Source organism: Pipra filicauda, unplaced genomic scaffold (assembly GCF_003945595.2).
Source record: "Pipra filicauda isolate LSUMZ 115617 unplaced genomic scaffold, ASM394559v2 scaffold10_size6260569_pilon, whole genome shotgun sequence".
NCBI lineage: Eukaryota > Metazoa > Chordata > Aves > Passeriformes > Pipridae > Pipra > Pipra filicauda.
In genome coordinates this window covers 1,676,635-1,704,311 of record NW_024103541.1, presented here as the reverse complement: position 1 = coordinate 1,704,311, position 27,677 = coordinate 1,676,635, and the positions used below count along the sequence as shown (strand labels likewise).

General features: G+C 44.1%; 1 protein-coding gene across 6 annotated transcripts in view; it reads right to left on the bottom strand.

Moving 5' to 3' along the window:
- SLC15A2 (solute carrier family 15 member 2) overlaps nucleotides 1-26,158 on the bottom strand; it is a 72,972-nt gene extending 46,814 nt beyond the window's left edge. Inside the window, exons 1-3 of one of the 6 annotated variants that reach the window (XM_039381784.1) lie at nucleotides 14,954-15,041; nucleotides 1,601-1,647; nucleotides 477-567 (exon numbers count right to left, since the gene is read on the bottom strand). In XM_039381784.1, coding sequence (XP_039237718.1) covers nucleotides 477-567; nucleotides 1,601-1,644 — 135 coding nt within the window. In that variant the 5' untranslated portion in view covers nucleotides 1,645-1,647; nucleotides 14,954-15,041. Of the gene's footprint in view, nucleotides 1-385; nucleotides 419-476; nucleotides 568-1,600; nucleotides 1,906-14,953; nucleotides 15,469-26,094 lie in introns of those variants that run through there. The other 5 variants (XM_039381791.1, XM_027725563.2, XM_027725569.2 and 2 more) reach the window with 5 other exon arrangements.
- Nucleotides 26,159-27,677: the final 1,519 nt, after the last annotated feature.

The window sequence follows — 27,677 nt, the reverse complement described above, 5'->3', positions numbered from 1 at the left end:
TGTTTCCTGTGGGTGCTGGGAGGCATTTTCTGAACTCTGAAGTAAAATTGTACAACAGGGATTTTTTTTTCTTCCACTCTCTCACACATTTCATAACATTTGGTGGAGATGCAGAACGTGACTGTTCAAACCCAGCTGTCAGGAGCGCTGCTGCCTGAACTCACCCTCCACACCCAGTGCACAAGCCTCGGTGGATTTAGCTGCAGCGGTTTAAGGTGCAGTGACTCATTTCAGCCACTCCTGCTCTGGGACGGGCACCTCCTACAGGTGAGTAGAGGCAAGAAGGGAAAGGAGAGCAGAGGGCGGTGACTTCCCAGCTAAACCTCCCCGAGCGCCTGAGCCGGGACCCTGAGTAAGTGCTTACAAACACAGAACAACGCCTTACAAGCGGGGGTACTTCCATCTGGCTTGTATGACATGAGATGGTATCAGCACTTGCAGAAACCCTCATGTGTTCTCTCCGCTGTATCACTGACCTGCCTGTGGCCTGCCTGGACATCCAAAAGTGGGAAGCTTTCATCCATGCGGAGAGCCAGGTGCGGTTTGCTCGCTTTCGCGGAGGAGAACCTTGCTCAGCAGAGAGCCCCAGCAAAAGCAAAGAGGTTAAGCCTGGATTCATGAACACACAGATAGTCTTGCAGTGCTTAGCTACCACAGCAAGCCTGGGATATGCAGGATTATGGACCTCTTAAAGATACTGTGGAAGTTGATAGTCTGTGTCTTTGGAAAAAAGATAGTTCGTTTAAAGAGCCTGCTACAGGAGACGTTTGTTTTCACCTCTCCTTCTTGCTGTCTAGCTGCAAAATGGAATAAAGATTAATATTTCCAAGGAGCTCTGGATATCCAATAGTTAATGTCTGCACAGTACTTATAACTGTGAGTTAAACAGTTGGCTTGCTAATGACATGACTGTGAGTTTTAAGACCAAGTATTACATATTATCCTGCAACTCAAAGCAGCTACAATACAAGCCAAGTTCCCCCTGAATACAATGCAGTGAATAGTTTTTAGGGGTCAAGCACTCAACGAGAATTAGACTGAAAACCTGCACAAACATCAAACCTGCAAGGCAGCAATATATATTCACCTGAGTCAGGCTTTAAATCAGAGCCAAAGATCTAAACTCAAGGCTCTGGCACTACAGTAGGGCTCTAACACTCAGCACTGGCCTGTCCTCAGTTCCTGTCCTTCCTTCTGCTTTGCAACATCTGGGGACCCTTCCCTGGTGGGTTTCATCAAACCAAGCCAATGCAGGGGCCAGCTCTCTCTGTCCCACGCACAACATCCCCCTCCACTTCAGAGAAGTAAGTCCTTTCCCACAAGAAAAGTAGTGTTCAGGAAAAAGGCAGCAATCGAAACCTTACCCTTTTTCCCAAACATTCAGATAGTTTGTGTTTCCCCTTTAAGCTGCACTTTCTTAACTTAATCAGGTTAGTGGAAGGATTTTTCCCTTGAGTTGTTAATGCTTATTTCAATGCTCTGCAAGAAAGGGTGTTTGTCTCTAGCCAGAGCACAACAGAGGAGAGAACAGAGAGATCTTGCAATGTTTAGAGCAATCTGAGCAGAAAGCAAAGCAAAGGAAACCAGCAGTAACACTCACCGGGGATTTTTTCCGAAGAGGGAAATCTCCTTTGGGGGGATCATCTCCTGCAGACATAAAATTGAACAAAGTTTCCTTGGATTCATTTCTCTGAAAAGCGTTCATCTCCCCTCTCGCCTTGTCTCCCACCATGCTATGTGGCTGTGGTGAGTTGACTGGGAAGATTTCCAACCTCAGGCATGAAGTTTGATTCAGTTTGAGTTAACCCTAATTGAGCACATTTGTGCAGCCAGGGCAGAAAGGGGAGGGAGATGCTACCCGGAAAGACAACTGCAGAGTTCAAGAAGAGTCAGGGAACACAGCCTAAATCATTCACAGGTTGGGGCTGTCAGCACTTTATGGCACAGACCTCCCTGTGGTTTGGCATGCCCCCAGCCGTGGTACGTGCACCATGCCAGCACGGCACTGTAGGCTGCACAGATGTGAGCTGAATAAAAATTCCAGGTCCCAGACACACCTACAGCCTGTGGATTTAGGAGCAGAGTGTGTATCTCCCTCCCGATGTGGTAATGACAGGTTTACTCTGCAGGGATCTCATTCCACTGAAAAGCCACACATTTCAAGTTATAAACTACTAAAATGCTCATCACATCAAACCCCTGGACACTGGATGTCATGGATGCCTGCACTGTGTTAAATCATTTCTTTGCTATCTCAGGAGTGAAGTGACCCAGGGTTCATTCCCACACCAATTCCCTGGAATGACCTTGTCTTTTCCCATGGGACAGTTTAATCAAGGGGGCACAGCCAGCACTCAGAAGCAGCCCCAAACCCTGTCTCTACTTTCTATTATTCAAAAGAACACCCCAGGACTCATTAAGAGGCAAATGCAGCCTATCTGTGCTGGGAGTCCCAGAATTCCCCCTGCAGCTATGTGGGCTCAGCTCCCTGCAGGTACCCTGATGTCCTTCCTTCCATGCCCTTCCCACAGGAACAGTGGAGCCCTTCATCAGTATTCTTCCAGTGCCAGTTGCAATTACAGAGCAAAATTCACAACCTTCCCATAAACTATCCTCAGTGGTTGTGTCTCTGCAGTATCCTCAGCACAGTGCAGAGTTTTTTTCTCCCTCTTACACTTGGCTTCTTTAAAAGGCGAATGTTCAAAGAATTTTTCCAAATATTTCCCCCTTATCTTATCAGCAAAGCACAGACCACACCCAGAATCCATAACTGGTACAAGGAGGCTCCATAAACTCATCCTCAGCTCCAGCATCGACTTGCTGATAGTGTTTGGGTATCACAAGAACCAGGTTTGCAGTTGACAAACGAGGAAACAGGCCTTTACTCACACCAGAGATCCTTAATCTGGCTTCAGTTATTGCCAACAAGACATAGAGAACATTTAGACAAGGGAATCAGATGTGACAGAGTGCACAGAGAAAGCATAATTACTCTCCACATTCCCTTATATGCTCTGCTATTGCTTTCTCTGAAAATCCCCAGGGATCCTGTTCATTGGGCAACTAAACAGGGCAGCTAAACATGAAACCCAAACTACAGATGGGGCCAGGAAGGTCTACCCATTTCTTACTCCTTTATTCTTCTACAGCAGCGGCAAAGCAACAGTTTGATACCTCCACTATACTGCCACAGACCAGCTCATCTTCAGCCTTCCTGGGGATCTAACACCCACACAGCCTTTTCACTGGGTCCAGCCTCCAGTGAGCTCGGGTTTGTCAAGCCCATTTCACAGGCAAGAGTGACTCAAAAGCACACCCAGCGTTGGGGGCAGTGCAAGGAGCAGGACTTGTGCACATTGGTCCTGTCTCCTGCACAGCAGGGTAGCACATACTCTTGTGTCCTGCAAGTCTGACCCTGTGCTGCTAGAGACAGCAGGAGTATTTCTGATGGTGGCATCTCTTACTGCCCTAAGTATCTCTGTACAACTCTGAGTAGAAACCTGTTGTATTCTGCCATACACAGGCAAGCAGAGCAAACACAGCAGCAGAGTTATTAAAGGAGTAATACAAAAGGAAGACAGAAAAGGTTTCACTGTCTCTTGCACAGGGCTCCCACACTGCTGCAATGTGATGCCTTAATATTTTCAGCCTTCTGCAGCTATATTTCCTCTGTGTGTATACAGCCCTGTGTGTCACATAAGCTAAATGATTATTTTTTTTAATAGTAGCATGAAAAACTCTATCAGTCAGTAGGATTAACATACTACTTGTCTAATACACTGCAGAGCTTTTTAGGTCATTAGCTGCCAGAAGGTCTTCACAGATAGAAAAGGGAGAAAAGGAATTCAAATGTCTGGCAATAAATGGTAACTTGTAGCAAACAGCAAAAAATGAGTTAAGGAGAATAACTTTGCAAGCACATGAGATACAGATACAGAATAGCACTTGATAGAAGGAGACCTGTGAGGCTGGGCTGAAAATCAGGAAGGAATTGTACCACAAATGGAAATAAGGTGGCATTTCTGAAGACAAGTATAAACAAACGGATCAAACACGGAGCGGTGGAGGCTGCAAAGCCAAGGCACAAAATGAATTACAGCTAGCAGGGGGACACAAAAGGCAATAAGAAAAGGTGTTAGAAATGCTGTCAATACTGGAGAAAGAGGAAAGAAAATGAAAGGCTGTTATTTAAACCAGAAAACAAGCAAACAAAAGCTCATCCACAGAAGCCAGAAAAGTTGTTTGCTGTCCTTTTGGTTTTTTTCCACTAAAAAAAGTAAATTGCAACAAGATGCCCAACACCATTAAAATGAACCAATAGGAATATGGATGAAACAAGACAGAACCTGCTTAAATAATATTTGGATACCTCAAATGTACCCAGATCATTAGAGCCTGATGAAATTCACCTTCAAGTGCTGAATATGATACACTCAGGCACTTCCCATGTGGGGGGCAGAAGCACGACAAGCATCACCACTGCCTTTAAAAAGGCAGGTTAGGACAACCCAGGTGTGTTCCTCCATAGCCAGAGGGATACTTGATCAGATAATCCCTTGTAAGCACCAAAAGGAGAATAAGGATTACAAAACAGCCATTTCAGGTTGGAAAAAATGCTCTCAAACCAGACTGTTTCTTTCTTTGGTGACAGGGTAAGTGGCATAACAGCTAGAGCATCTCTGTATGTGATATATCCTAACTCTAGTATCTCCAGTGTCTCACAAGGAAATAAAGCCCAGGTGAAATGCCCATATAGTGGACAACTGGGAAATCTCTCTCAGAGTAGCTATCAATGATTTTCCATCAGACTAGGAAAGCACAAAACATGCAGGTCCTCAGCTTTTCCATGAGCAAAGAGAACACCAGCACAGCCAGTGTGCTGCTCTCCTTTGTGTCCGAAACCAGGATGGAGAAGCATAGGTGAGAACAGGGTATGAATTCAAACTGGTGTTGCAAAATGGGAGAAACCATTTTGCAGCTCTGGAATGAAAAATATGACATTTGGGGAAGAAGACTACCAAACACTACTCCTATCCACTGACAGGAAAAACAGCCACAGGGACCAACTGTTCTCCATTTTTATCAAGGATGAGGGAAATAACTGACTTTATTTTCAGTAAAGACGATTTGGGCTCCTTTTTCCAATTTCCGTATCAGCGAGGACAGATAAGCACTGGAACAGAGATGGTGTGGCTGGAGCTGCAGGATTCAGGCAACCCATGATTTCCGTTATATAAGAATGTATTAGGGACTGGATAAATATCAGGTCCTGTCCCAGAGCAGGCAGATGGATGAGGTGTCCTCCTGAGTTTCTGTGAAAATCTTGTGCCAAACAACTTCACTTGGTAAGCACGAAAGCCAAGACTGCTTTCTGTATAATTTCCTCTTTTCTAAGTTATCCTTTATGCAAGTGGGGAGTCTGCAGGATGATTCATGCTTAAATGTAATATTGAGCTACCAGATGCCTCGTATAGCCAGAAATTCCCATGAATAGATTTTGCTATGACTTTGAGTTCATAATTTAATTTTTTCTGGTTCCCAAATCCTCAGGAAGAAAATCTGCATTTTCCCATTGCATTTACAAACCCCATGTTCTCACTGCTCCCTGCTGCAGTACTGCGCAACTTAAGCTGTTTATACTCAACTAATCTCTTCATTTTTACCTGCATTCATCTTGTGGTACAATCCCTTCCTAATTTTCAGCTCAGCCACACTCATCTCTTAATAATGAGTCTTATTTTTAATTCATAGACATTGGCCATACTTTTATAGCCCTTTTACCATATATGCATTTCTCTCCTCTGTCTTTATTTTCGAGATAAGGTTTTAAGAAGCCAGAAGAATGTGCGCCAGCAACACTTAGGGCTTAATGACCAGACCCTGGAAGGACATGATAACCTCTCCAGGTCTCATCTGGCTTATTTTCTCCAATTCTTTGATCACAAGAAAGAGCAGGGCTTAACTGATTTACACAGATCAAGACTGGTTTCCATTGCCTGCAGACTTCTCCCAAACTTCAAAGTAATTTAAGAAAACGATTTATAAAATCATTTGAACAACCAGGAAAATATGCCAGGGGCCTTCAAACCCACATCTCTCCTCTATTCAACAGCCTGTATAGACTCAAAATTGTAAAGGTATTTAGATTAATACCACTAACAATATAAAGTACCTAATCTGTATTTAAGTGATTGTCATCTGGTCTCTAGTCAACCTGTAACAATCCAAGGAACTTCTCATCCCTTCTCACACGTTTTTACCTTCAGTTTCTCCTATGATTAGCAAGAAGAAATCTTTTTAAATTCTCTCACCAGCTTGGGGTTCCTCGGCAGCCCGCAGCGTGCCGTCCCCCTCTGCCATGTCGGACGATTCCTGCGCGTTGGACGACCCCAGCTCTGTTGTGCCTGAAGATGAACCTTTGTTGAGCAATCCCAGTTCTCTCTCACGCTGTTGTTAATGTTTCACTTCACAACAGCAGTCCTTTGGCCGCCAACAAAATAGTTAAATTTTCATTTAGTTTTTGATCTGAAGTCATCTTCGCTCAGCTCCCAAATGTCATAGGGAATCTGCCTTTCTCGAACACAGACTCTGAGGCTGCATGGCAGCTTTCATGGATGTTCACGATCAATCACTTTGCACTGCAGCTACACTACCTTTCAATAAAATTACTACTTCTGGATGTGGACAGGGACTGGCTCTGTGACTAGGCAGGTTCTATAGCTGACCATAAATCCAAATTTTTGACACTGTGCACCAGCTACAGAGCTGACCTTATCTATACATGTCTTTCACTATCACAGAATAATAGAACGGTTTGAGCTGGAAGGGACCTTTAAAGGCCATCCAGTCCAACCCTCTGCAATGAGCAGGAACAACTTCAACTAGATCAGGTTGCTCAGAGCCCTGCCCAACCTGATTGTGAATGTTTCCAGGGATGGAGCACCTAGTAGTTAAGGTTGTGAGAAGACACAAGGTTTCATCACCTTTTGACAGACTGTCTTCAGCTCCTGGTTCTTCACATATCACATAGGAATGCAGACATAACATTGACATGCTGCTCCCCCAGACCCTTTTCCACCTTTAAGTCATGAGCTGCCTAAAAGAGGATCAACAGTTTCTGTACTCCACTTCTGCTGTTTCCTACTTTCTGCTTTCCCCTATAACCTCCTCTAAACTGCTCTTTCAGAGAGGCTTTAAGGCAACTCCTCTGCAGGGGAAAACATCAGATGTTTTCTACAGTACAGAAATGGTTTAAAGTGAAATTCTGTGGGTTCAGCAGCGGAGCAAAATCATGTCTCCATGACCACACATCAAGTCCCTGAAGCCACCTGCATCCTTCCCCTTTTCATTGCACTGAAGTCCCATCTGCTTCATGGCCACATATCTCTCATCATCACCTCAACACACAAGATAGAGTCAAGGCTACAAACAGGTTACAATTCCTGCTGAACTCTGCTATTAGCTAGACAAAGGTTGACACAAGGGAATTGGGCAGGAGGACTATAAAGATGCTTCAGGGAAACACTGAGAGACATCTGAACTTAAGAGTGAAGAGAAACATGCAGCAATAGCTACTTATATGTGCAATAGTGAGCAGCCTAAGCTGATCACAGATCAAATTCCAAAATGAAATGAGGAATAAATTCCTACAGGTGATGAGTCATATGACAGAGCAACAAGGGATGCACAGCCTGAAGTGAAAGGAAGAAGAACAGCCTGAACAACTAATGAAAAGACGATGGCAAATTGTAAGGGGCTTGTGCAAGGAGGATTGAAGCAAAACTTTAATAATGGCTACAAAAGAGCAGGCTATTCACAGAAGAGATATTAAAGAAAAGATAGATGGTAAGAAGGATTCCAGAACGTAGGAAGTATAGTCAGGATCCAGGGAGCGCTAGTCATATTATAAGAAGATATGGCATAGATAAGTACAAAGCACAGCACGGCAAAGCCAGCAGCATGAGACTCTGGGCAAGCACTGTGAAAAACAAGCAGAAAAGACATATGAGCACTACAGGCCAGAAAATGCAATAGAGAAGAAAAGCTAGAGGGAGAATAATTGTTGTGAAAAATAAAAAGCTTCACTTGGTAAAGCTTGTGACTCTATTAGAAGATTGGAGGGGGGAACCACAACAGGAAGGGCTTTTATTTCTGAACAATTTTTTAAGAGGCTGTCATAGCAAAGAAAAATTAAGATTTTTCTCTTCATTGGAGGGAATGTTCAAGCAAAACACAGGGCACGAGAGAGCTGAGGCAGGAAATGAAGAAAACTCAGCACAAACAAAATACAACCATGAATTTAAATTACTTTCTAGGCTCTCAAGATGAGAGTGTCACAAAATCTCTGAAAAAAAACAATGGAAGTTGGCTCCAGAATAAGACTTGTGATCTTTCAGAACAGACCACTGATTAACAGCAAGTGAATACCAAAGAAGGCTATATATTGCATAGAAAATCAGGAATAATTTAACTAATCAGGCTGTCAGTAAAGAGATGGGCTAAGGGAACTCTTGAATTCTTTTCCAGCTATTTCCCCCTCCACTTCTAAGTTGTACTTTTTGCTGTGGTATAAGGTGCCATGCACACCATGACTCAGAGCTGACTGGTAGCACTGGTTTCAGTAAGTTCAAGACATAGAGAAAATGTACACACAGGTGCCCCAGGCAATTGGAACATGTCCAGTCCCTGGGATGTTTCTATGTTCTGCCCTTCTTGATAGTCCTTTGTTTCACCTTTATAGCGATTTAAAGCATTTTAGGAATGCTACCCCCCTTCTTAGAGACAGTCCCTAGTTGAAACAATAGCTAGTTTTACTGTTCACATAGGTACAGTAAAGTAAGCAACAGAGAGAATGCTCCGAAAAAAAAAAAACAAATCCAGAAAAGGATAGCCAAAATTGGTGTGTGAGGGCATGTGACCTAACACAGTAGTTAGTTCTGTTTGACTTGCAAGGGTGCAAGTGATCAATTCTGATTGTCACAAGGTGTGCTAGTCCCTCAGACACGCAATGACACACCTGTCTGGCTCAGGCATAGCTCTCTGTTCAAAACCTCTGAATAACAGAGAGAGCCTGGAAACAGAAAAATCTGAAGATTTACCCAGTCCACTTGCCTGGAGCTGAGGCTGGGTTGTCCCCTTCATGGAGTGAGAAGGTGGGAGGTCCCTGCAGCTGGAAGAAAGATGTATGTGGCGAGGCAGAACTTTGGAAAAATACTTGAGGACCATTTGGTGTCCCAAGAACATTTTCTCCCTGGTGGTTTCAGAAGCAGGACCTTAACATAGTGCTTTTCAGCAGCAGGTCTCAGGGCATCTCAATGAGCAGATATCAGTATCTCCATTTCAGAGAGGAACAAAAGAGGGAAAAACAATCCTGATGAAGGTAGATTCCACTGAAACCTCTTGCACGCCAGCCCAGCAGTCTATCCTGTAAGCTGCCCTGCCTGTACTGTTATCACAGCAAATGAAAAACAGCTACTGATTTATTGAGCCACAGGCTCTGAGGGACAGCTCAGCTCCTGAAGATATCACAGCTTGCAGCAGCCTTGGGTCTAGTGGAACGCCAAAAGACAGTCGAATCCAGTGTCCCAGTCACCCCTTGGGTACAGTGCCCTACTCTCCATGCTTACTTCCAGACTCTGGGACAGACACTGCCCTGGGAATTTCTGCACTGATCCCTCAGTTGACCAGTACCTGCTTTCCAGTGGTGTCCCCCACACGCTTTCCCACCCAGCTCCCGAGTAAAATGCTGCTTTTACTTGCTTCAGGAAGAGGCAGTCGGTAACGAGAACGCAGAAATCCTGTAACTACTCTATTCCTCACAACCAGCTCACAGGGTTGCCTTGAACCAGGCGGGTCTATCAGGCAGTGAAGGAAGGGGCACAGCTACAGGTTGCAACAGCAGGACCTTGAGGTTCAGTTCTGACTTTGCTACTTGTCAGGCCCCTTGAGCACTTGTTTCAGGTTTCCTAACCTTAACTCCACTGGCCATACAACACCAGTCAAGCAGCACAAATCTTCTGTACATCTGGGGCAAGTGGTTTCATTCATTAATCCGGCTACGGGATTATGAGAATCTCAGAGAAGGCATTAATTTCAGTTTTCCAAATTCTTTTCCATACACCCACAGTAAACAGCCTGTTCAATGTTCTTTGCAAGTTTCCCTGTGTTAGGAGACAAAATGCACAATTTCAAATCTTTGCCATCACAGAGAGCATATTCTCACCATAACCCAACATGCAGCTGATTTTTTGACTATAGTTTAAATCAGATTGCAATTGTGTAATCGGTATTTCATCAGGGCAAGCTGCCAGGGACAGAGAACATGTAAATCCCAAAAATACCTCTGTTCTGATAAAAAACTGTCCAGATCTAATCCACAGAGATATCAGCTGACAGTGGCCCCTCCCAGATGCAAGCACTGACAGATATGACACAACCTTCTGCATTCTAGGGACTGTCATTTCCACTGAGATGTTAATCACATCCTCCCCAACCAGCCTCCTCCACCGAGGGCCAGGCAGATTAGGGGCTCATCCAAGATTCATTAACTCTGGTTCCCTGCATTTTCATAACGAGCTTGCAGTGCCATCCATTCTTTTCAGCCTCCCCCCGCAGTGATCATGGGGATCAATTTGCTAACACAGTGAGTGGGAGTAGCTCTCACCAGCTCCAGGGGGAAGCACAGTCATGTGGGTTTTTCCTGCATCAGGTCCCAAAGGGACTGGCACAAAATTAGAGATTTTTTTTTTTCCCTCTTTTTTTAATGTTAATCTAAACATACAGCATTTGGGTCTCCAGGGACACTAACACTTTGTAGCACAATTCATTTTATCCTGGCCAGCCTGTGCCCACAGCGGTCTGTTCTCCACTGGCATTCATGACAAATCCCCCCAGAGCTTGGCAGGGAAAAAGGTTATTCTCTCATAGAAACAAGAACTCATCTGTGATTCTTCATCTTTATGCTAACTCCCCAAAAGAGATCCAGTTTTTCTAGGAGCTGAGTGGCATCTGATCCACCTGACATCAGTGGGTTCAGGAGTGCTCAGCCTTCTCCTGATGCAACCCCAGAGAACACGTTGTCTTCCTTCTGCTCAACATGCCTTTCTCACAGGACCCTAGGCTCAGTAGCCTAACTGGAGCACATCTTTTGGCTATGACTGAACGCTGAATTAGGCATTTGCTTTCACACCCTCCTCTTCTATCCCCAGCCTGTCTCCTTCCTCCTGGGATCTTGCATAGGATTGTGCCCATCACACAACAACTGAGTCCTGCATCACACACCTGCAAACACCCCATTGCTTCTCTTGTGCAAACAGCAACCCTGAACACAGAAATGGTTTTCCCATAGGCACAAAAAACCACCTCTGGTGGCTTCCAGCTTGTGGCCACCCAGAACCTATGAAGCAGTGCTGAATGTGCTGGGCAGCAGCACAGCATGTGCCCAAACAGCAGGCAATGGCATATGTTAATGCATCCACTGCAATCTCATCTGTGGTGTGTGACAAGGGAAGATGATGTTTCTCCCCCAGCTGATGAGCAGCAGTGCTGGGTATATGCTAGTAGAGGCTTTCCACCACTCCTTCCATCTCCTGTCTTTGCTGTCTGGCATTCAGTCTTTAGATGTCTCCAAGTGCTCCTTAGTGAATAGAGGAGAATGCACTGGTACTCACTGTCAGAGAAATCCATTAGTGCCAGCATTTATTAGCTTTCATAAATCCATGCCAAAAAAAATGCAATCACCTTTTTCATGACCTCCAGCTATGCCTGTGCATAACATGAGAAGATCTAGCCACCCCAGTCCTTTAAGGTCCTTTATGGCTACAAGAGAGGTATATATTCAATTGACTTCAAAGAACGTTTGAGTGCTCAGCAACTTGCATGAGATTGGTTTACAGAAATAATACTTTTCAGAAGCAAAGTGTACATGGCACTTTTTCCTCCATCTCCCATTCAGTTTTACCTCTAACAATAAATCACTAGAGAGTCAACATGGAATACCTTAGCATTGTATTCACCTAGAAATATTTCTTTCCTGTATAAACTCAGATTAATATTAATTCTCTGCAAGATAAAGGCAGCTAGAAATAATTTGATGGAATAAAACCAGTGTTCAGAATTCCTGACACTTCCCATTGTTAACAGACAAATGATCTTATAATGGTAAAGTCAGAGGAATAATTCCTCTCTTATACAAGGTCTGATTGACTAGACATGACAGATGGTGTTTTTATTACTTCCCGTTCTAAAAGAGGCCTCATCTAATACAGCCGAGGCTGTGTTTTGAGTCTTAACCTCTCAGATAAGCAAACCCTGTTTCATCAGGTTAATGGATCCTTACTTGATTGAGGAAGGCAATTTTCCTTAAAGTTATTCTAATCGAGTACTCAGAGCCCAAATTGTCCTGGCTGATTGACTGCCAGCAATGGGTAAATTTCTCTACTAAGGACCATATTTATTTTCAAAGAGGGAAAACAAGTTATTATTACAGAACCAATTCTATCCTGTATTCAATGGCTTCTCAGATACTGACTTTTACTGCAGTCACAGAATTAAAGATAAAAGTAAAGTTAATGCAGCCTTCCTCTCAGTAGTTTTGTTAAATAACAGGAGGGAAGGAAAATTAGAGAGAGATGGCCTGCTGCCTATGGATAGCCCCTCAATTAACTGCCCCTATGATAATAACAGCTGACCCTAATTGGCACAGACCCTTTCAAACAGGCTCACTCCAACCTGTCATGCTGCATCAGCCCCCAAATTGAGTGCTGTCAGCGCAAGTAACTTTGCCACCAGGCTGAGAAGTGACAGAGGACTATCTACCTTCTGAAAGAAAAGCTCTGAAGGAAAACCTGTGCCTGAAGGAAGATCCCTTTAAGTCCCATCTCCTGTATGGCATCTGGCTCCACAAGCAGTTTGGTGCTGCAGCTGCGTGGGAGCACAGTGACAGCCCATATGGAGATAGGGGTCATAGCGCCCTGCTGCCTTGGCTCTTCGCTGACTCCAGTCTCTGCAGGCAGAAACTGTGCCAGCCATGGGGGCTTGTCCAGGCTGCCTAAAGAAGCAGATGAGAGGCCTGACCTCTCCTACTCTCTTCCACCTAACTAAAAGACTGATCCAGCAACTGAGCCCCTGTGAGGACAAGGAGAAAGAGCAACCATCCCAAGGTCGTGAAAAAAAAATCCAGCCACAGAAACAAGAACTGGGCCCACAACTCCTGAAGGATCATTCAGTTAGTGATTTTACTTCTCAATGCACATATTAGCTTTTCATACAGCCTCACAAGCATAATTGGTAGCCCTGATGCCCCATCAGACATTCAATACTGGATTTCCACCTCCAGAAAATCTGACTGCCAGGAGCCTTAGCTGGAGTTTGCAGAGCAGGCAAAGTGATCTACTTAATGCTAAGTTTCCTTTGCCATTTTCAGAGCAGCTGAGCTGTTTTCCTAACAGCTCTGGTGAAGTTATTGATGCCTCTAATGAAACAATCATTATCAATAATTTTTATTTGCCAGCCACCAGATTTTAGGGCTTTGTCAGGCAGAGTATTACACTGTAATATCAAGGCAGGAATCTTTAAAACAGTGGTTATTCTGGAGGCATGATAAAGATACAGATACCAGGTGAAAATGGTGTGTTTGAAACAGAGGCTCCCAAGCCAAAGTCAGGAAGTATGGCTGAGCTCAGGCTCAAGGATCAGAAGATCCTAAGCTTTCTCAAATGTCTCTGTTTCGGGTCCTGTCATGTAGCCTGTCACATTTTAAACACACAGCACACTTTGGGAGAGGCAGCCTTTTAAAATAGTCCTTGAATATCATTGTGGGGTTGATTGAAGACACCTTTGGACTCAAAGCAAGTACCACTGGTAATTGTTCAGACAGGGATCAATAGAGAGGCATAACTTAAAAAACATGTTACTTGTGGAGACAGCCTCAGGGGACGGCCCTGAAACAGCTCCCACCATTAAACAATCCCAAAAGTAGGCATCCATCCTTGTTAATTACAGATGGAAAATAAAACATCAGAGCAGCAGGAGGAAAGGATGAGCTTGACTCTTACTAGGTCTCATCTGTTACATCAGTTCTGTAAATGAGCAGCAGAGAACTTGTCCCTGGGCCTGATGCAAACTTCCATAAATCAGGAACATAAGCAAAATTTCACTCCCATCCAGTTTCCAGTGTCTGGGAATAGCTGACTCCAGCTGCTTTGGAACTGCAAAGTGGCTCCACAGCTATTGGGTAAGCTGCCCCAGTAGGTTCCTCATTGCCTTTATTGAGTGTTGGGTCAGGTGCCATGCACACAAGTGTCTGTGATCAATGAACCCATGATTTGCTAGTTCTGCCCAAGGACTTATTCACAGTTAATGCAAACCAACTTCATTCATGAAACTGGCTGGAAATCTCATCAAAACAGGCTTTGCACAGAGATTTCTGACACTTTTGCATCCTGCACTGGCTGAAAATAGAGCAACAAAAGACATCAGCCTCCTCTGAGTTATTTTGTCAGATCTGAAGATGGGTAATTAATTCACCAAAAAAAAAAAAAAAAAGTAGCTTGCTCATTTTCTGCCTTTTGCTCCCTCCCCCCCCCCCCCCCAAACAGCCATGCTTTTTCCTTAGGTTTGTATGTTTTTCAGAACAATTTGTCAAGAAGTTTCTGCAAACAATTTCAGGTAATTAACAGCACTAGTGATCTGCAATATATGCAAGCACAACAGGACACATAGGGTTACATGATATACTTCCCAGTTTTTCACCTGGATGAGCATACATACTAGTAACAGGTTTGCAATACAGGTTTGCACAACTCTCACTCTGAAGCTCTTTCATGGATATTTTGGATACTTGCCTCAAAAAGCCCACTCCCACAAACATTCCACACGCAATGTCTGTCTGTTCAAGCACTCCCAGCCAGGGAATGCGGAAAGAACAGGAATACAATCAAAGCACATTACTTACGGAAATCTCTGCAGCGGGTCTTAAACAAAGGTGTCAGTGGAGTGTCCCCAGATGGAGGGATTTCCATTAAGAAAGCAGTGGAATGGTCCAGTACAAAAGAAGAGCACTATGAACTGTTTAAACTTCAGGATGTGTCCGAGATAAATGTAGGGTACGAATATAAGGTTATTTCTTCTTGTACCCACAAGCAGCACTTGTACTCCATGGTAACATACAGAGAACAAATGGCAAAACAACACTTGGCCTCACAGTAACATTGTTCTGTTTGCTGTCCCTGAAGACTTTCAGTTAATCTTTATCTGTGGGTTTGGCCAGAGAAATGTACTGGTGAAACTCCCCTCTCTGATTTCTCTGTGCAAACTTAAAGCTTCTTGGAGGATTCATTAACTCTTTACTTCATTTGTTTCAGGGTTGTCTTCTGTATTTTCTGTACCACTCAGCGGCTTTGTAAGTGTAGAGTTATCGGTGAGGTCTTTTCCCAACTTGCCCACATTCCAGAGCAGGGCTCCTGAAGAAACAGCTGGTCCTACAGGGAAGATAGATAGCTAAAACAAGTACATTGTTGGAGCTAGCTTGACCAGAGACCTGGTCTCTCTCAGACCTAGATCTTCCTCCTTTTCTCACATTCCCTGTTGGGGAATGGAAAACAACTCAAAGGATTTGGCTATATCAAGCCAACTTACCAAAAGCGATCAGCATCAGAATTGATGCCACATGTTTTGAAGAATTCATATTCAGCTTAATGCCTAAAATTAGATTTAGGCTTTGGTGAATGGCAAGCAGTGGGGAAAACTCACTGCGCTGACTATTCAGCTTCTCCAATAAGCCAGTCTGCCTGTGAGTGCTGAACATTTCCCAGGCACCCCCACTTTCTACACATACAAGAATCACTTTGCTACTCAAGTGCAGCTTGTAGCAAAGTAGGAGAAAGACAGGCAGGTAGAGATGTGTTACTAAGACAAAATAACCTTGAGTTCTTTAACTGTCTGAGAAACAAAAGAAGCTTTCCCTTTCTTCAGCCTTGACTTCATGATCTACTGTACAACTGAAATTTGCTACTCCTGAGAGTTGGTATGCTGCAGAAGGACAGAGCTTGGCACAGGTGGCTGGCTGGCCATCCACCCAAGCACTCCATGCCCCTATCCCCACAGCACCCAAACACCTCAAAGGCACCAGCAGCTTCCCCCTGGTTTAGGCAGGGCTCTAGAGAGTGCAATTATTTCAGTCCAAATGCTCAGGTTGCTAAACCACCTGCAGCATGTTAGTTGTGAAATAAGAATGATTGATGAGCAGCATACTAATCATTTTAGAGAAGATAAACCAGACCTTCAAGATGCTTGTGACAGAATAATTCAGAGGACATGATAAAATGCCACTGCATCCCTTGAGATTAAGAAACCTGATGTTCCTGTCACCTAGGCTCTGCATTTCCCATAGAGCCAAACCTGCAGTAAAATGGTTTGATAGGAATAATCTCCTCCTTGGGCATTTGCAGGACTGCACTGGAGTGAGGACACTCACTGTGTGAGGGTCCCAGACCTCATGCCCAGGGAACCCAGCTCATTCCCATGGTGAGGACCCTGTAAACCCTTGGGGTCTGGTGGCTTCCAGGCTCCCTGGCATAGAGGCAGGAGCCTGAAAGTCCCAAACCAAGCTTGTCATTTCCATTGCTGCTTCTGGCAGGGAATCACAGACTTCTGGGATCTTCTACTCACTTGGACAGGCCCAAGTCTGCTGCTTCCCTTCAGACTGCAGTAACTAGCTTTAAAGCCACATATGCTGAGTTATGGATATGGAACCCTCCTCATAAAGAGCGGACAGAGAAAATCAAGGCAGGAATTCAGGCACTGATGGCTGCGAGGTCACCAAGGAGAGGAAGGAAGAGAAGAGATACAACATGAAGGGAGCTCAATTTGCCACAAAAACCATAGACAGTGATATAAAAAGCTTCATAAAATATTCCTTTTGCCTCAGAGTTCACTCATAGGAAGAAATCTGTCAAGGCAAACAGGCCCCAAGGAAACACCACCCGGGAAATGTTCAGGCAGTTCTGCCCAGTCCCCTCAGAACATTATCAACCAAAGTATTGTCCAGCCCTGTTTTCACTGACCTGATGTATCAAAGAGGTCAAGGCTCTTTTCAACCAGCAGCCCTTGGTATGTGGAGCAGCTCCAGCTCATCACATCTGTCTGCCTCTACTGCTCCATCCCTATGGGATTTCAGAATAGCTGCTTTGACCAGAGTCAGTAAAAGCAAATAAATCTTTGTTTTTAAAAAGAGCTGTGTAGGAAACTCGCCATGTGTAACTCCAGAATAAACAGGAGACCATAGAAAAATTGTGTCTGGTGGTTGCCACACTGATATAAACCCGGGGAATGAATCACATGGGGCAACCAAGGAAGGAAAAAATTACCATAACTGAGTCTGAAGAGAGGAGACCTTGCTGAGACACTGCAGTAGGAATGAGGGTGAGAGGGATCTAGCTACAAGCTTGAGTAGTGAATGTCAGGCCAAGGACACTGCCTCTTGACTTGTTTGGAGGTAGAATCACTACCAGGTGCTCTCATGTCTCTCTGTTGTACCCCAGTGCTACCCACAGCCAGGGAGACAAGCAGGAACCAGGTCACCCAACCTGTCCCCATGACAGCAAAGAAACAGGGATTGACACCTAGGCACAAACACCTTCCTCAAGCCCCTCACATCATCAGGGTGGAAGATGGATCATTACTAATAAAAACAGAATGTTTTGCTTTCAAAATGATCTCAGAGAGTCAACGTCTGCTGGAGCAAAAAGCCTATTTCATGAGAATTTAGCAGGGGAATAATTTAATGGAGCTCAGATAAAAGGTAGTCACCTGGAACTCAGATTTAGAAGAAATTGCTTTTTTTTCTGAATTACTGGTTTGGAGGATAAATAAGGAATATTTATCCGATTTCACTTTTCTCACACATTTTCCCTGATGGGTGCACTAATGAACTCCAAACTGTATGAGGAAGTGCTTTCAGTCCATCCCCCCACCTCCCAAGTTGCAAATTCTTTATTAAAAACTAATGATTCTCTTTCTGAAAATTAGCATCTGCAAATCTGGGGGCAACTTCGACCCTGGAATAAAAAGGAACAATTAATTCCCTTTGCCCTGATTGGGAGTTCCTCCTTCTCACAGAAATCCCAAGGGCCTCTTACATTGACTGTCTTGATTAAAGATGGATTTAGCTTTAATTGAGTAATTGCTGTGGTTTGTTATCACTGGTTATGGCAGAGGTTTCCTCTGCTGTATCTTGGTCAGGCAGGGTTGTTGTCTTTGCACCTCTGTTCAACCTTCCTCAGTCTGAACTGTTCGAACAATTACAGGCATCATTTATCATCAAAATACACATGAATATGTATACATCCAGACAGTTTAATATGCCAGCATGGGAGGAGGCAGGTCACACACCAGGATGACATTGTGGCACAGCATACATAAGGAGGAGCCTGTAGGACCAGATCCACAGATGTGAGTGTAACTCCACTGATTTCAGTGGGTTGTCACCACTGAGACAGTTTTGTGTGCTAAGGACACAGAGCTGGAGCAAAGTCTAGTTAAAAAACAAGACATGCTCCATGGAGTGGAGAGATTTACTCTGCTACTAAGTTGTTAGGTGACTTCTACCTTGTGCCTCATGTTATCACTCAAGTAGCTAGAAGACCTAGTAGGAGGGGAGACCTAGCTGAGGGTAAAGCTCAGAAACATATATTTTCTTAAAGCCATTTAGAGGGATTTTGAATCAGCTGCCAGTGAATGAGAAGTTAATGTCTCTGCTTGCAGTTAGGACTGTAAAACATGGGTATGTGTATCTCTACTGTCTCGTGATTGAATCATTTCTAGGTGCTTTGTGATGCCTCTTATTGTGATCTCCTGACTCAAATGAAAGACAGAATTACCAGCATCATTTAAAACTGAGCTAGAAGCTAGGAAAAACTAGTTCTGGGGTTAATTTTATATCAAGTGGTGACCTCTTTGCCATCATTTATCACATAAGAGATAAATTCCCTGACTTTGCAGCTGCTCAAAAGCTCCTTCTAATTGAATCAAGCAGATTTACATTATCCCAGCTGACTTTTTTAAAGCAGGAAGTAGGGATTCACTTAAACCAGTGAAAAGCGTGGGCTTACAGTAGAAAGGAATTGAGAAGATTGTTTTCTCTCTGATTGCTTAGACAAAGTTTCACCATTATTCAAATATGTCATTTCAAGGATTTTAGTTCTTGAAGATAAAAAAAAAATCTGCAAACACATCATAAAGGCTTACAACTGAAATAAAACACGTCAAAAACATTTTGACTGACTCAAGCCATGTTTTCCATGTTTTCACTCTTTTCAAAATACAGGCAGCTTTTTCTGAGAAGATTTTCTAAATCTCAAACATTATGGTGAGGGGGGAAATGTCCATCTCTGAGTTACTAAGACCATCACATTCCCAGATCTTCTAGAGACAGAGACAACTGCATTGTCAGTGCACTCTTCTTCTACTTCTCCACCTTGCTAATGGTGCACTGGCCTGGACAAAGCACATGCAGTGAGGCAGGTTATTGCCAGTGAGTGGCAATACAGGTTTGCACTGCCTTGGCTGCTTCCTCAGCGAATGTGGTCCATTTACCAGTCAGCCAAGGACAATCTCTGGGGTTGTGCTGCTGTTAAGGAAGAGCAGTGTGAAAAGCATGGCCACTTGCCACCTGCATAGGCCAGATCTGCCCTACCTGTCCACCCCATCCAGCCCTCCCTTGCTGAGGCAGACTTTCAGATACCTCAGCTATGTGCTTCCTGCCAAAGCCACTGAATCTGAAACCACGTGCACCCAAAAAGCCATCTATGTGACAGAAATGTCTGCTAGACACTGTGGATTCAGGTAGTTTTAAATGGGGAAGAAGCCTGACTCATTCTAGCTCAAAGGCAACCATGTCAGGGCAGAGCCATTGGTTACAGTGACTCACTTCAGCTCTACAATCATGTTACGGGAGTACTCAGTTCCTTGCTCTTTACAAGAGATCCCAGTGGTGCAGAGATTTGCCAGATGCTGGTCAGGCCCATTCACGCAGAACAGACAACTCTTGCCACGCCAATGAAAGCTGTGGCAGATGCCCTGGGTGGCTGCCTGAGGGACTTGGCGTGGATGTGCAAGCCAATGAAGGGCAGCAGGTCTGCCCAAATGGCAGGATGGCCAAACATAGCTTAGACAGCACAGCAAGCAGCTCCTCTTCTCCACCACAGGCTGGATGGATGGCCTGGAGAGAGGCAAGTCTGCATCACTCAACATCTTCCTGTAGGACAAGTCACAAAGGGCTTTCTTAGGCAAGAGTCACTGAGGGCAACAGGCTCACTCTCTGCTTAAAGGCTAAGGAAAGAGCTTTGGGACCACTGGCTTGGACTAGCCAGTGAAAGCAGACTATGTATGTGGTACCTTTTGCTCTATTTTTGGCCCCTGCCCCATCCTGGCAGGCAGCGACGATGGAAATAATTTGACATGTAGATGAACCAAGGTGAGCCAGAAACAGGAAGGCAAAGAAAGCCAACCCCAAGACAAAGGATGGGCTTACACAGAGCACCAGAGCCAAGCACCTGCCCCAAAGGATATGACAGGAAAGGTCACAACCCAGCACTGGGTTGTTCCTGAAATAAATATTATTTGGCTTCAGGACACACAACAGAACCTCCTGTCAATGAACCTTTCACTTCCAGCATGCAGCTGGAGAGTGCTTGTCCTCTGTAAGACCTCAAATCTCAGAACTATGAGTTCACCTTAAATGAGTTCTACCTTAAATATATACAACACTCAAACAATATCCACTCTTGGATTATTAGAAGAGCCTTCGGTTCTTCTAACACCTTAAGAGAGAGCACAGAGGAGAAAAGTTGCACACACTTTCTCAAAGGGTACTTTTACTGATAACCTTCAGGAAACAAGAGATATTAGCAAAAGTTTAAAGGGTAACATACTACCAAAACAAGCATTCCACAAAGCACATGCCAACAGATACAACATAGCAAAATCCAACCCATTTGGTCTCAAGTTACCCAAAACGTTAAGAAAGGAGATTAAGAGAAGGAGCAAAGACAGAGAAAGATAAAATTACATAGCTACCATCCGAGAGTCCTGTGAAGTCCCAGTTTCCCACGTGGTGGGGCTGAGCCAAAGATGGCAGCCACGTGTGGCTGCTTTTATACCTCTGGGCCAGGTGAGGGGGCGGAGCTCCTGCTGTTCCAGCCAATCAGAGACTGGACTGGGCTCCAGGGGCCCTTGACTGACAGCTGGTCCAGGGCTGCCTCAGGAGCCTCGCAGGGGCTGCTGTGAGGGACAGGGCATCGCCTCCCTGGGATTCAAACTGTCCCTCCCCACCCCACACACACACCTGAGCTGGTCCAACCCAGTAACAAATATAATAATCCAGTGTCTCACATCCTCCGAGTCACTCCAGATCCATGGCGAGGGCTATCACTGTCAGCCGACAGATGGATTTGCCTCTCCGTTCAGTATTGCTCCATGGACTCTCGATCCCTGGTGTTTTTCCCTTTCCATCAGCTGTGGGAGTCTCCGTGCTCATTCTGGCCCTGATGGGTAAGGTAATCAGCTCTGTGTTTCCCCCCGGTAACAAAATACATTTCCACTGCCTCTCAGCAACAATCCAGCAGCCCACCTACAATGAGTTACTGATTCCATTCCGGTTCCCAAGAAAAAAGCAAGCAGATATCAAAGCCATGCCCATCTGTCATTGACTGCAGAAAATACGAGGTAGCAGTCCCTGGAGTCACAGCTCTCCAGGACAAAGCAAACCAGGCTGCTACAGCCATCCTACCATTGCTGGGAGAACCATTTGACTGAGCAACTCATGAAGGTGCAGCCCCTGCCCAGGGAAATGGGTGATTCTGCACATTTGATGAGGCCTCAGAAACCAGATCATGGCTGAGTTCATCCCTGTTGGTTGCAAAGGAGGCTGTTTCTACCAAAGGAGGCTGTTTCTATTGTAGGATCTGAACTTGCACTATTAAGAACTGATTTATGAGGAATCTTCTGGACTGCAAACATACAATGCTTAACATTTAAAATGTCTGGGACATCATCACATAGCCATCTCTTGAAACACTCTCACAGCCCTTCAGGCAAGGAGCAGTCAACCTGAACTGACTTATTGTCATCTTGCTAGTCATAAAAAAAAGAGAGGACCAGAGATAAAAAGGCCAACAGTAATGTAATGCATGTCACCACCTTCAGTCATATTGCACTGAATCTGGCACCACCATTTCTCTTCTTTTGCTTGAAAATTCAAACAGTAGCACTTTGCAACCAAACTTCATGAGAGTTTACAAAACAGCAGGCAGATGGAAGGGTGGTTTGAAAGGCTTCAGAAGGGAAAACACGGGGCAGTGACTCCTTTTGGAGATGAGTCATCCTCAGGACCTCAGCATTTTCCGCTGTGCAGCCACACACACGGAACAGCTGTCCCTAGTCAGGTGGGAGTAACACACTGTGTGTAGCATTCAAACTGATTTAGAGTGGTATTGTTTTAGAAGAGGACAGCAAGGGACTATCCAGACATTAAAGAAGCAGAAAGGATCATAATTAACATGTCTCTCTAGTTATTCAGCTGAAAAGATTCTCTTGGATCCAACAGGAATTGCACTCCTGATATAAGGAAAGTGGTGATCCTCAGATCAACCACAAGCATAAATCCATCTAGAGTTTCCAGAGAGAAGCATAATGGGCATCCTGTGACTGACCCAGCTCCTTTGGCTGGACCTAGAAAAGAGGAAAAACAAAAGCTCCACCTTGGAAGCAATGCAAGTGTGAGCAGCCACCATGTTGCTTGTCTGAGCTTGGAAATAGAGTCATGTGGAGCAACAAGCACTTCCATGCCATGAGGACTCATGAAATTTTAGCCTAGAAATATCTCAGTGATTTATTTCAACTTTTCAAAGCAACACTGTCAAGAAAATGGAAAAATAAAACTAGCTGCCCTACATTTTTGGTACTGCTGGAGAGCATCAAACCCAGAGCTTTGTAGAGTTGCTCCTCTCTGCACAGTGTTTGTCACAAAGGTACAAAGCCATTTTCCTGGTCTCCCTCACTTCTGCTATACCTGGTCATAACAGAAGGCAAAGCAAAACTGAAGGACAAGGCACAGCTGAGGGAGCCTGGGTCTGACACAGGAGCAAGTCCTCAACCTCACACAAGAGGAGTCCTTTTCAGACACCATTCAACTACCGGATGTGCCTCATAAAGCAGAAATTTTTCCCCACCATTCTCCCTCCCAAATTCCCTAACACATCCATACAGAAAACACCCTGCCACACTTTGAACACCCCCCAGTCAAGTTTTTCTTTTTCAGCTGCTTGTCAGCCCCAACAGAGCAGAGTTGCCCATTTACAGAACTCAGCACTCTAATCCACTGACACATTTTACAGGATTGTCTATTTCTTATCATCATAACCTATTTTAAGTAATCTTCCTGATGTTCAGTTCATTCATCTGCTTGCCTAAGGAAATATAAAAATTTACACCTATTGTAAAAGCATGAATAAAAGCTGATTGGGGAAAGTAAAGACAATAATGTGCCCATAATACTAATAAGCTCACTTGCACTGCATTTCTCTTTAAAGGAAGATTTGTTTGATTATCAACAGGGTGTTGATTTAGATTGCTGCTAAAATTACCACTGTAAAAGTAAACCCACTTTTATTGCATTAGTACAGAGAACATTTAATGTACTGTTTAAACTTTTATGTCTGTTGCTGAAGATGATCAATCTCTTAATTATCAAAAGGGTTCTGTGGCAAGAGATAACATATTTATTGCACTTGGGATATTTTTTGAAGATGTTAAAATTTACAAAATAAAAATCAACAAAACCTTTTTAAAATATAAATCAGCAAAATTGGTAGCAAAACCAGGTAGAGAATTTGTGCCATTCTTAGATCAGGCTTTTTGAGAAGGCAAAGTGAGGGCAATGCTCTAGGACTTAGAAGATTCACATTAACTTTCCAGTTTTGAACAGACTTGTGTGACTGCAGCTATCTTTTGGGTTTGGGGAATGTTTTTTTTCGCAGTGATGCTGTGCATTTTTTTCCAAATATAACAGTGAGAGGAAGAACTACATCCCCTACTAAGAACCTGTCACCACCTTCAGTGGTAGGCATATGCATTTCGGTTACTCTTTACACAGTTCTCTGGTGACCTGATACTTGAGATGTAGAGCACAAGTTTTCTTTGGCAGCAATGTCACCCTCCTCACACTCATACATGTCTAATCTCAATTCTGTAATGGGTAATCACTAACAGCAAAGAAGTAGCTCACATGTGGATGTACAGGAGGAAGAAGTTTGTGTGCATTCTGCGTGGGGTTTGCTGTGTACACAGTATCCCAAGAAATAAAACTGGAAGAAAACATTTTATATGAGCAAGCAGATAGTTGTTTGGATCTCCCAGTGTCCAGGTGCCATCAGTTTCTGCTAAATGGAGAACATTAAAACCGGAAATTAATCTAGAAATATTCTTCCTTTGGCTTCAGCTCACCCAGCACTGGTTCACTTCTTGCTCAGTGTTCAAACTGCTCCACAAGGAGAGCAAGATCCATTCACTCTGGCCACTTTGAACACTGACTGTGGAACTGTTTCTCTCTTATTCAGCTAAGATGAGAGTGGCTGGACTCTGGGCTTTTCAGTCCCACAGAGCTCACAGTCAGCTCAGCTGCAGCTCCTCTCCAGAGCTATACCCTGTGGTCAGCAAGGGATGGATGTTGGCAGCAGGGCTACAGGGCAACATGAAAAATATCACTTGCACTCCCTTTTGCGAATCATTAACAGAAAACACATTCACAGATGAAAAGCGCATTTAGCTGAAGAGCATTTAATCAGTCAAAAAGTCACCTGAATGCACTGATGGGGAGGGCTTTCAAGAACACTCAGGATCCAGTTCTTTTCAGTACAGCTTTGTTAAGAGATTTGCATAGATTTGCTTTCCATCTGGGTGATGTTGCCATGTGGGAGCATTGGTCTGACTGACTGATGACCCTGCTGGTGCACGCTGGGTGGGAAGGCTGCATGTTTGGAATGGGCAGTCCTTCAGACTGCCATTACAGACTGATTAGATTGTCTGAGAGAAACTCATTGGCTAAAACATTTCCAAAAAAGTGAGATCATACAGACTTAGTGACTGACCAGAAAGATTTCTAAGATAGCTCCCTCACTAAAGTAACAGAACCACCAGCAGACAAACTATATGGAAGAGAGAAAATCCTGTAATTCAGCCTACTTCAGTGCATGAGAGATGGAACACAAGAGGAAAATCAGGTTGTTAAGGTAACAAAGCAGCACCTTGGTTTCAGTTCTCAGCTGTGTCTTATCTTCCTGTTATGATCTTGGGCAAATGACTTGACCTCCCATAACTTCAGTGCCTCAGTTTTGGAAGGTTCTGCTGCCTTGATTACTTGGCTTTTAAACAACTTGAGTGAGCATCTCTTTGTGAGGGTTTGTACAGTACCTAACACATGCTCTCTGTGGCTGTTTTGAGGAGGGAAGCTCCATCCTTTATGTACCATTGTAAACAGCACTAACTAATAAGCACTGGAAGTTTTTCGCTGCATCTGTATAGTTCAAGAGGGGTTTTCTCATTCCCAGGCCACAGAAATGAGCAGAACAGACTGAATTCCTCATGCCTTCATCAAAGGGCTTCAGATGGGACATTGGCTGTCTGGGGGTTAAAGGTTTTCAACAATCCTTCGAAGGCACTGGCATTGCCTGTGGAGACTTCAGCCCGAACAAAAGAGCAAAGACCCTCCAGGTCTTTTGGGACTTAGAGCAAAAGAAATCTTCCTTTGAATTGAGGAAATCTTTAAAGAAGGGACTTCAGACCTATAGTGATAAAGGAAATAAAAACCATCTACACTGACAGCTAGGAGCAAACAGGCACAAAGGACTTTGAAAAACAACCAGCCTTTCATCTTCAATAGCAGCTCAACATCTCTGCACCAGCTGCTCGGTAAACAGTATAGCAAGGGAAAGAAAATCATTGGCACCAAATGCATTAAACATGGCAGTGTCTTCAGATGACATATTTTGTAAACTTCCTCCTTACAAGTTATGCCATTTCTTAAATCTAAAGGATTACCTGCTATATAGCAGCAGAGTTGTTTTTCCAGGCAGCTGGGCAGCTTCATTACCCTTGATTCTTGCTGAGTTTCCCATAATGCAGGTAGGCAGTTTGGCTAGGATGAAATGTCCAGTGACTGGGGTTCACCTCCTGTCTCTGCTTTACATTTTCTGAGGGACCTTCAGCAAAACACTTCACCTGTGTGACAAGTTTTCACCTGGAAAAGGAAAGGAGTTCTTTTGTCTTAAAGTAGTCAGCCCTTTATAACAATCATTAGCAACCTTTTATTGACTGTGGATCCATAAGAACTTTTTCAGGAGGCAGGTAGACTTGAATTTGACAACAGACTTTTCTCAGCTCTGGACCACATAGGAATAGTCCAGGGGCACCCAAAAACATGCATATAACAGGCTGACTTTATTCCAAGGCGTAAGATCCTAAACATCAAATAAGCTATATTTGGTGTGATTTAATTTAATTCAGTCATCTTATGTGAAATATGAACCACTATAAGCAAGGGGTTAAAAGAAAGCACTTAAAATCACCATACCGTATTTTGGGTGCTGAAACAGCTAAACACACTCAGCATCAACATAGGTGTATTGCAGGGATTGCATCCTCTAAGTGACTTGATTCTTGTGATGTATTAATACTGCAGTGACATTTTCTCTAACTTCCAATTTCGTTTATATTAGAAAAACTATATTAGAAATATAGAAGAAGCACATCCAATCATCACTTCTAATGCCTCTAGTAAGGCATGACAACACCCCCCCCCCTTCCCCCTTTCCCTTCATGCAGAAATCTATTGGAATTCTGGTCACTTAAACTTCCTAAACGTCATTTTGCTAACAGAAGAATAAGAATGCCAGACATTTACAGAGCGCACCAAGGCTTACCAGTAACATGATAACACATACGTGCTGCTCAAAAACCACTACAGGCTCTTTAAGTAGCTGCCTGGATTTGCAGGCAAGCTGCTGAAGATTGTTCCTGCAGGTTCTCGAGGTTCACTCTGCTGATAGTAACCCAGAGTCATAATCAACAGTGAACAAATCCCACTGAACACCTGACACCCACAGGCACCGAGCCCTAAAAAGCCCCATTGCGTAGGTCACAGCCCCCTCTCACCTGGCACGTGACAGTCCCATGAAAGGCACCTAACACTGCTCAGTGGGGAGTGTCTGGGGCTCACATTTGTCCCTTGGTCTTTGCCAAGGTGTCATCCAAAGATTTCCTCAACAGGAAGCCTTAGCCAGCTCCTCCACTTCTAGCTAACTGACTGTTGCTAGGCCAGATGCTTTCCCCTCCATCAAGCATGGATAGGAGGCTTCTCAGGACTGGCTTGAGAAGAGCACAGCTGTCTTAGTGTGCTAAAATAGGCACTTTAATTTGTTCTCCCCACTTTGACCAGTGAAATAACATATGGGTTACTGCTCTCTTCTTTAATTTGCTGCAAAGCAGCCCCAGGGTTTCAGGAGATAGCATTTGGTGATTACACTTGTAAGGATCCTGAACACTCATCCAGCTGATGTCTGCACACTCACTAACCACTCCAGTGTGAGGAACAGCAGCACTACATCCCACATGTTCCCAGGTCT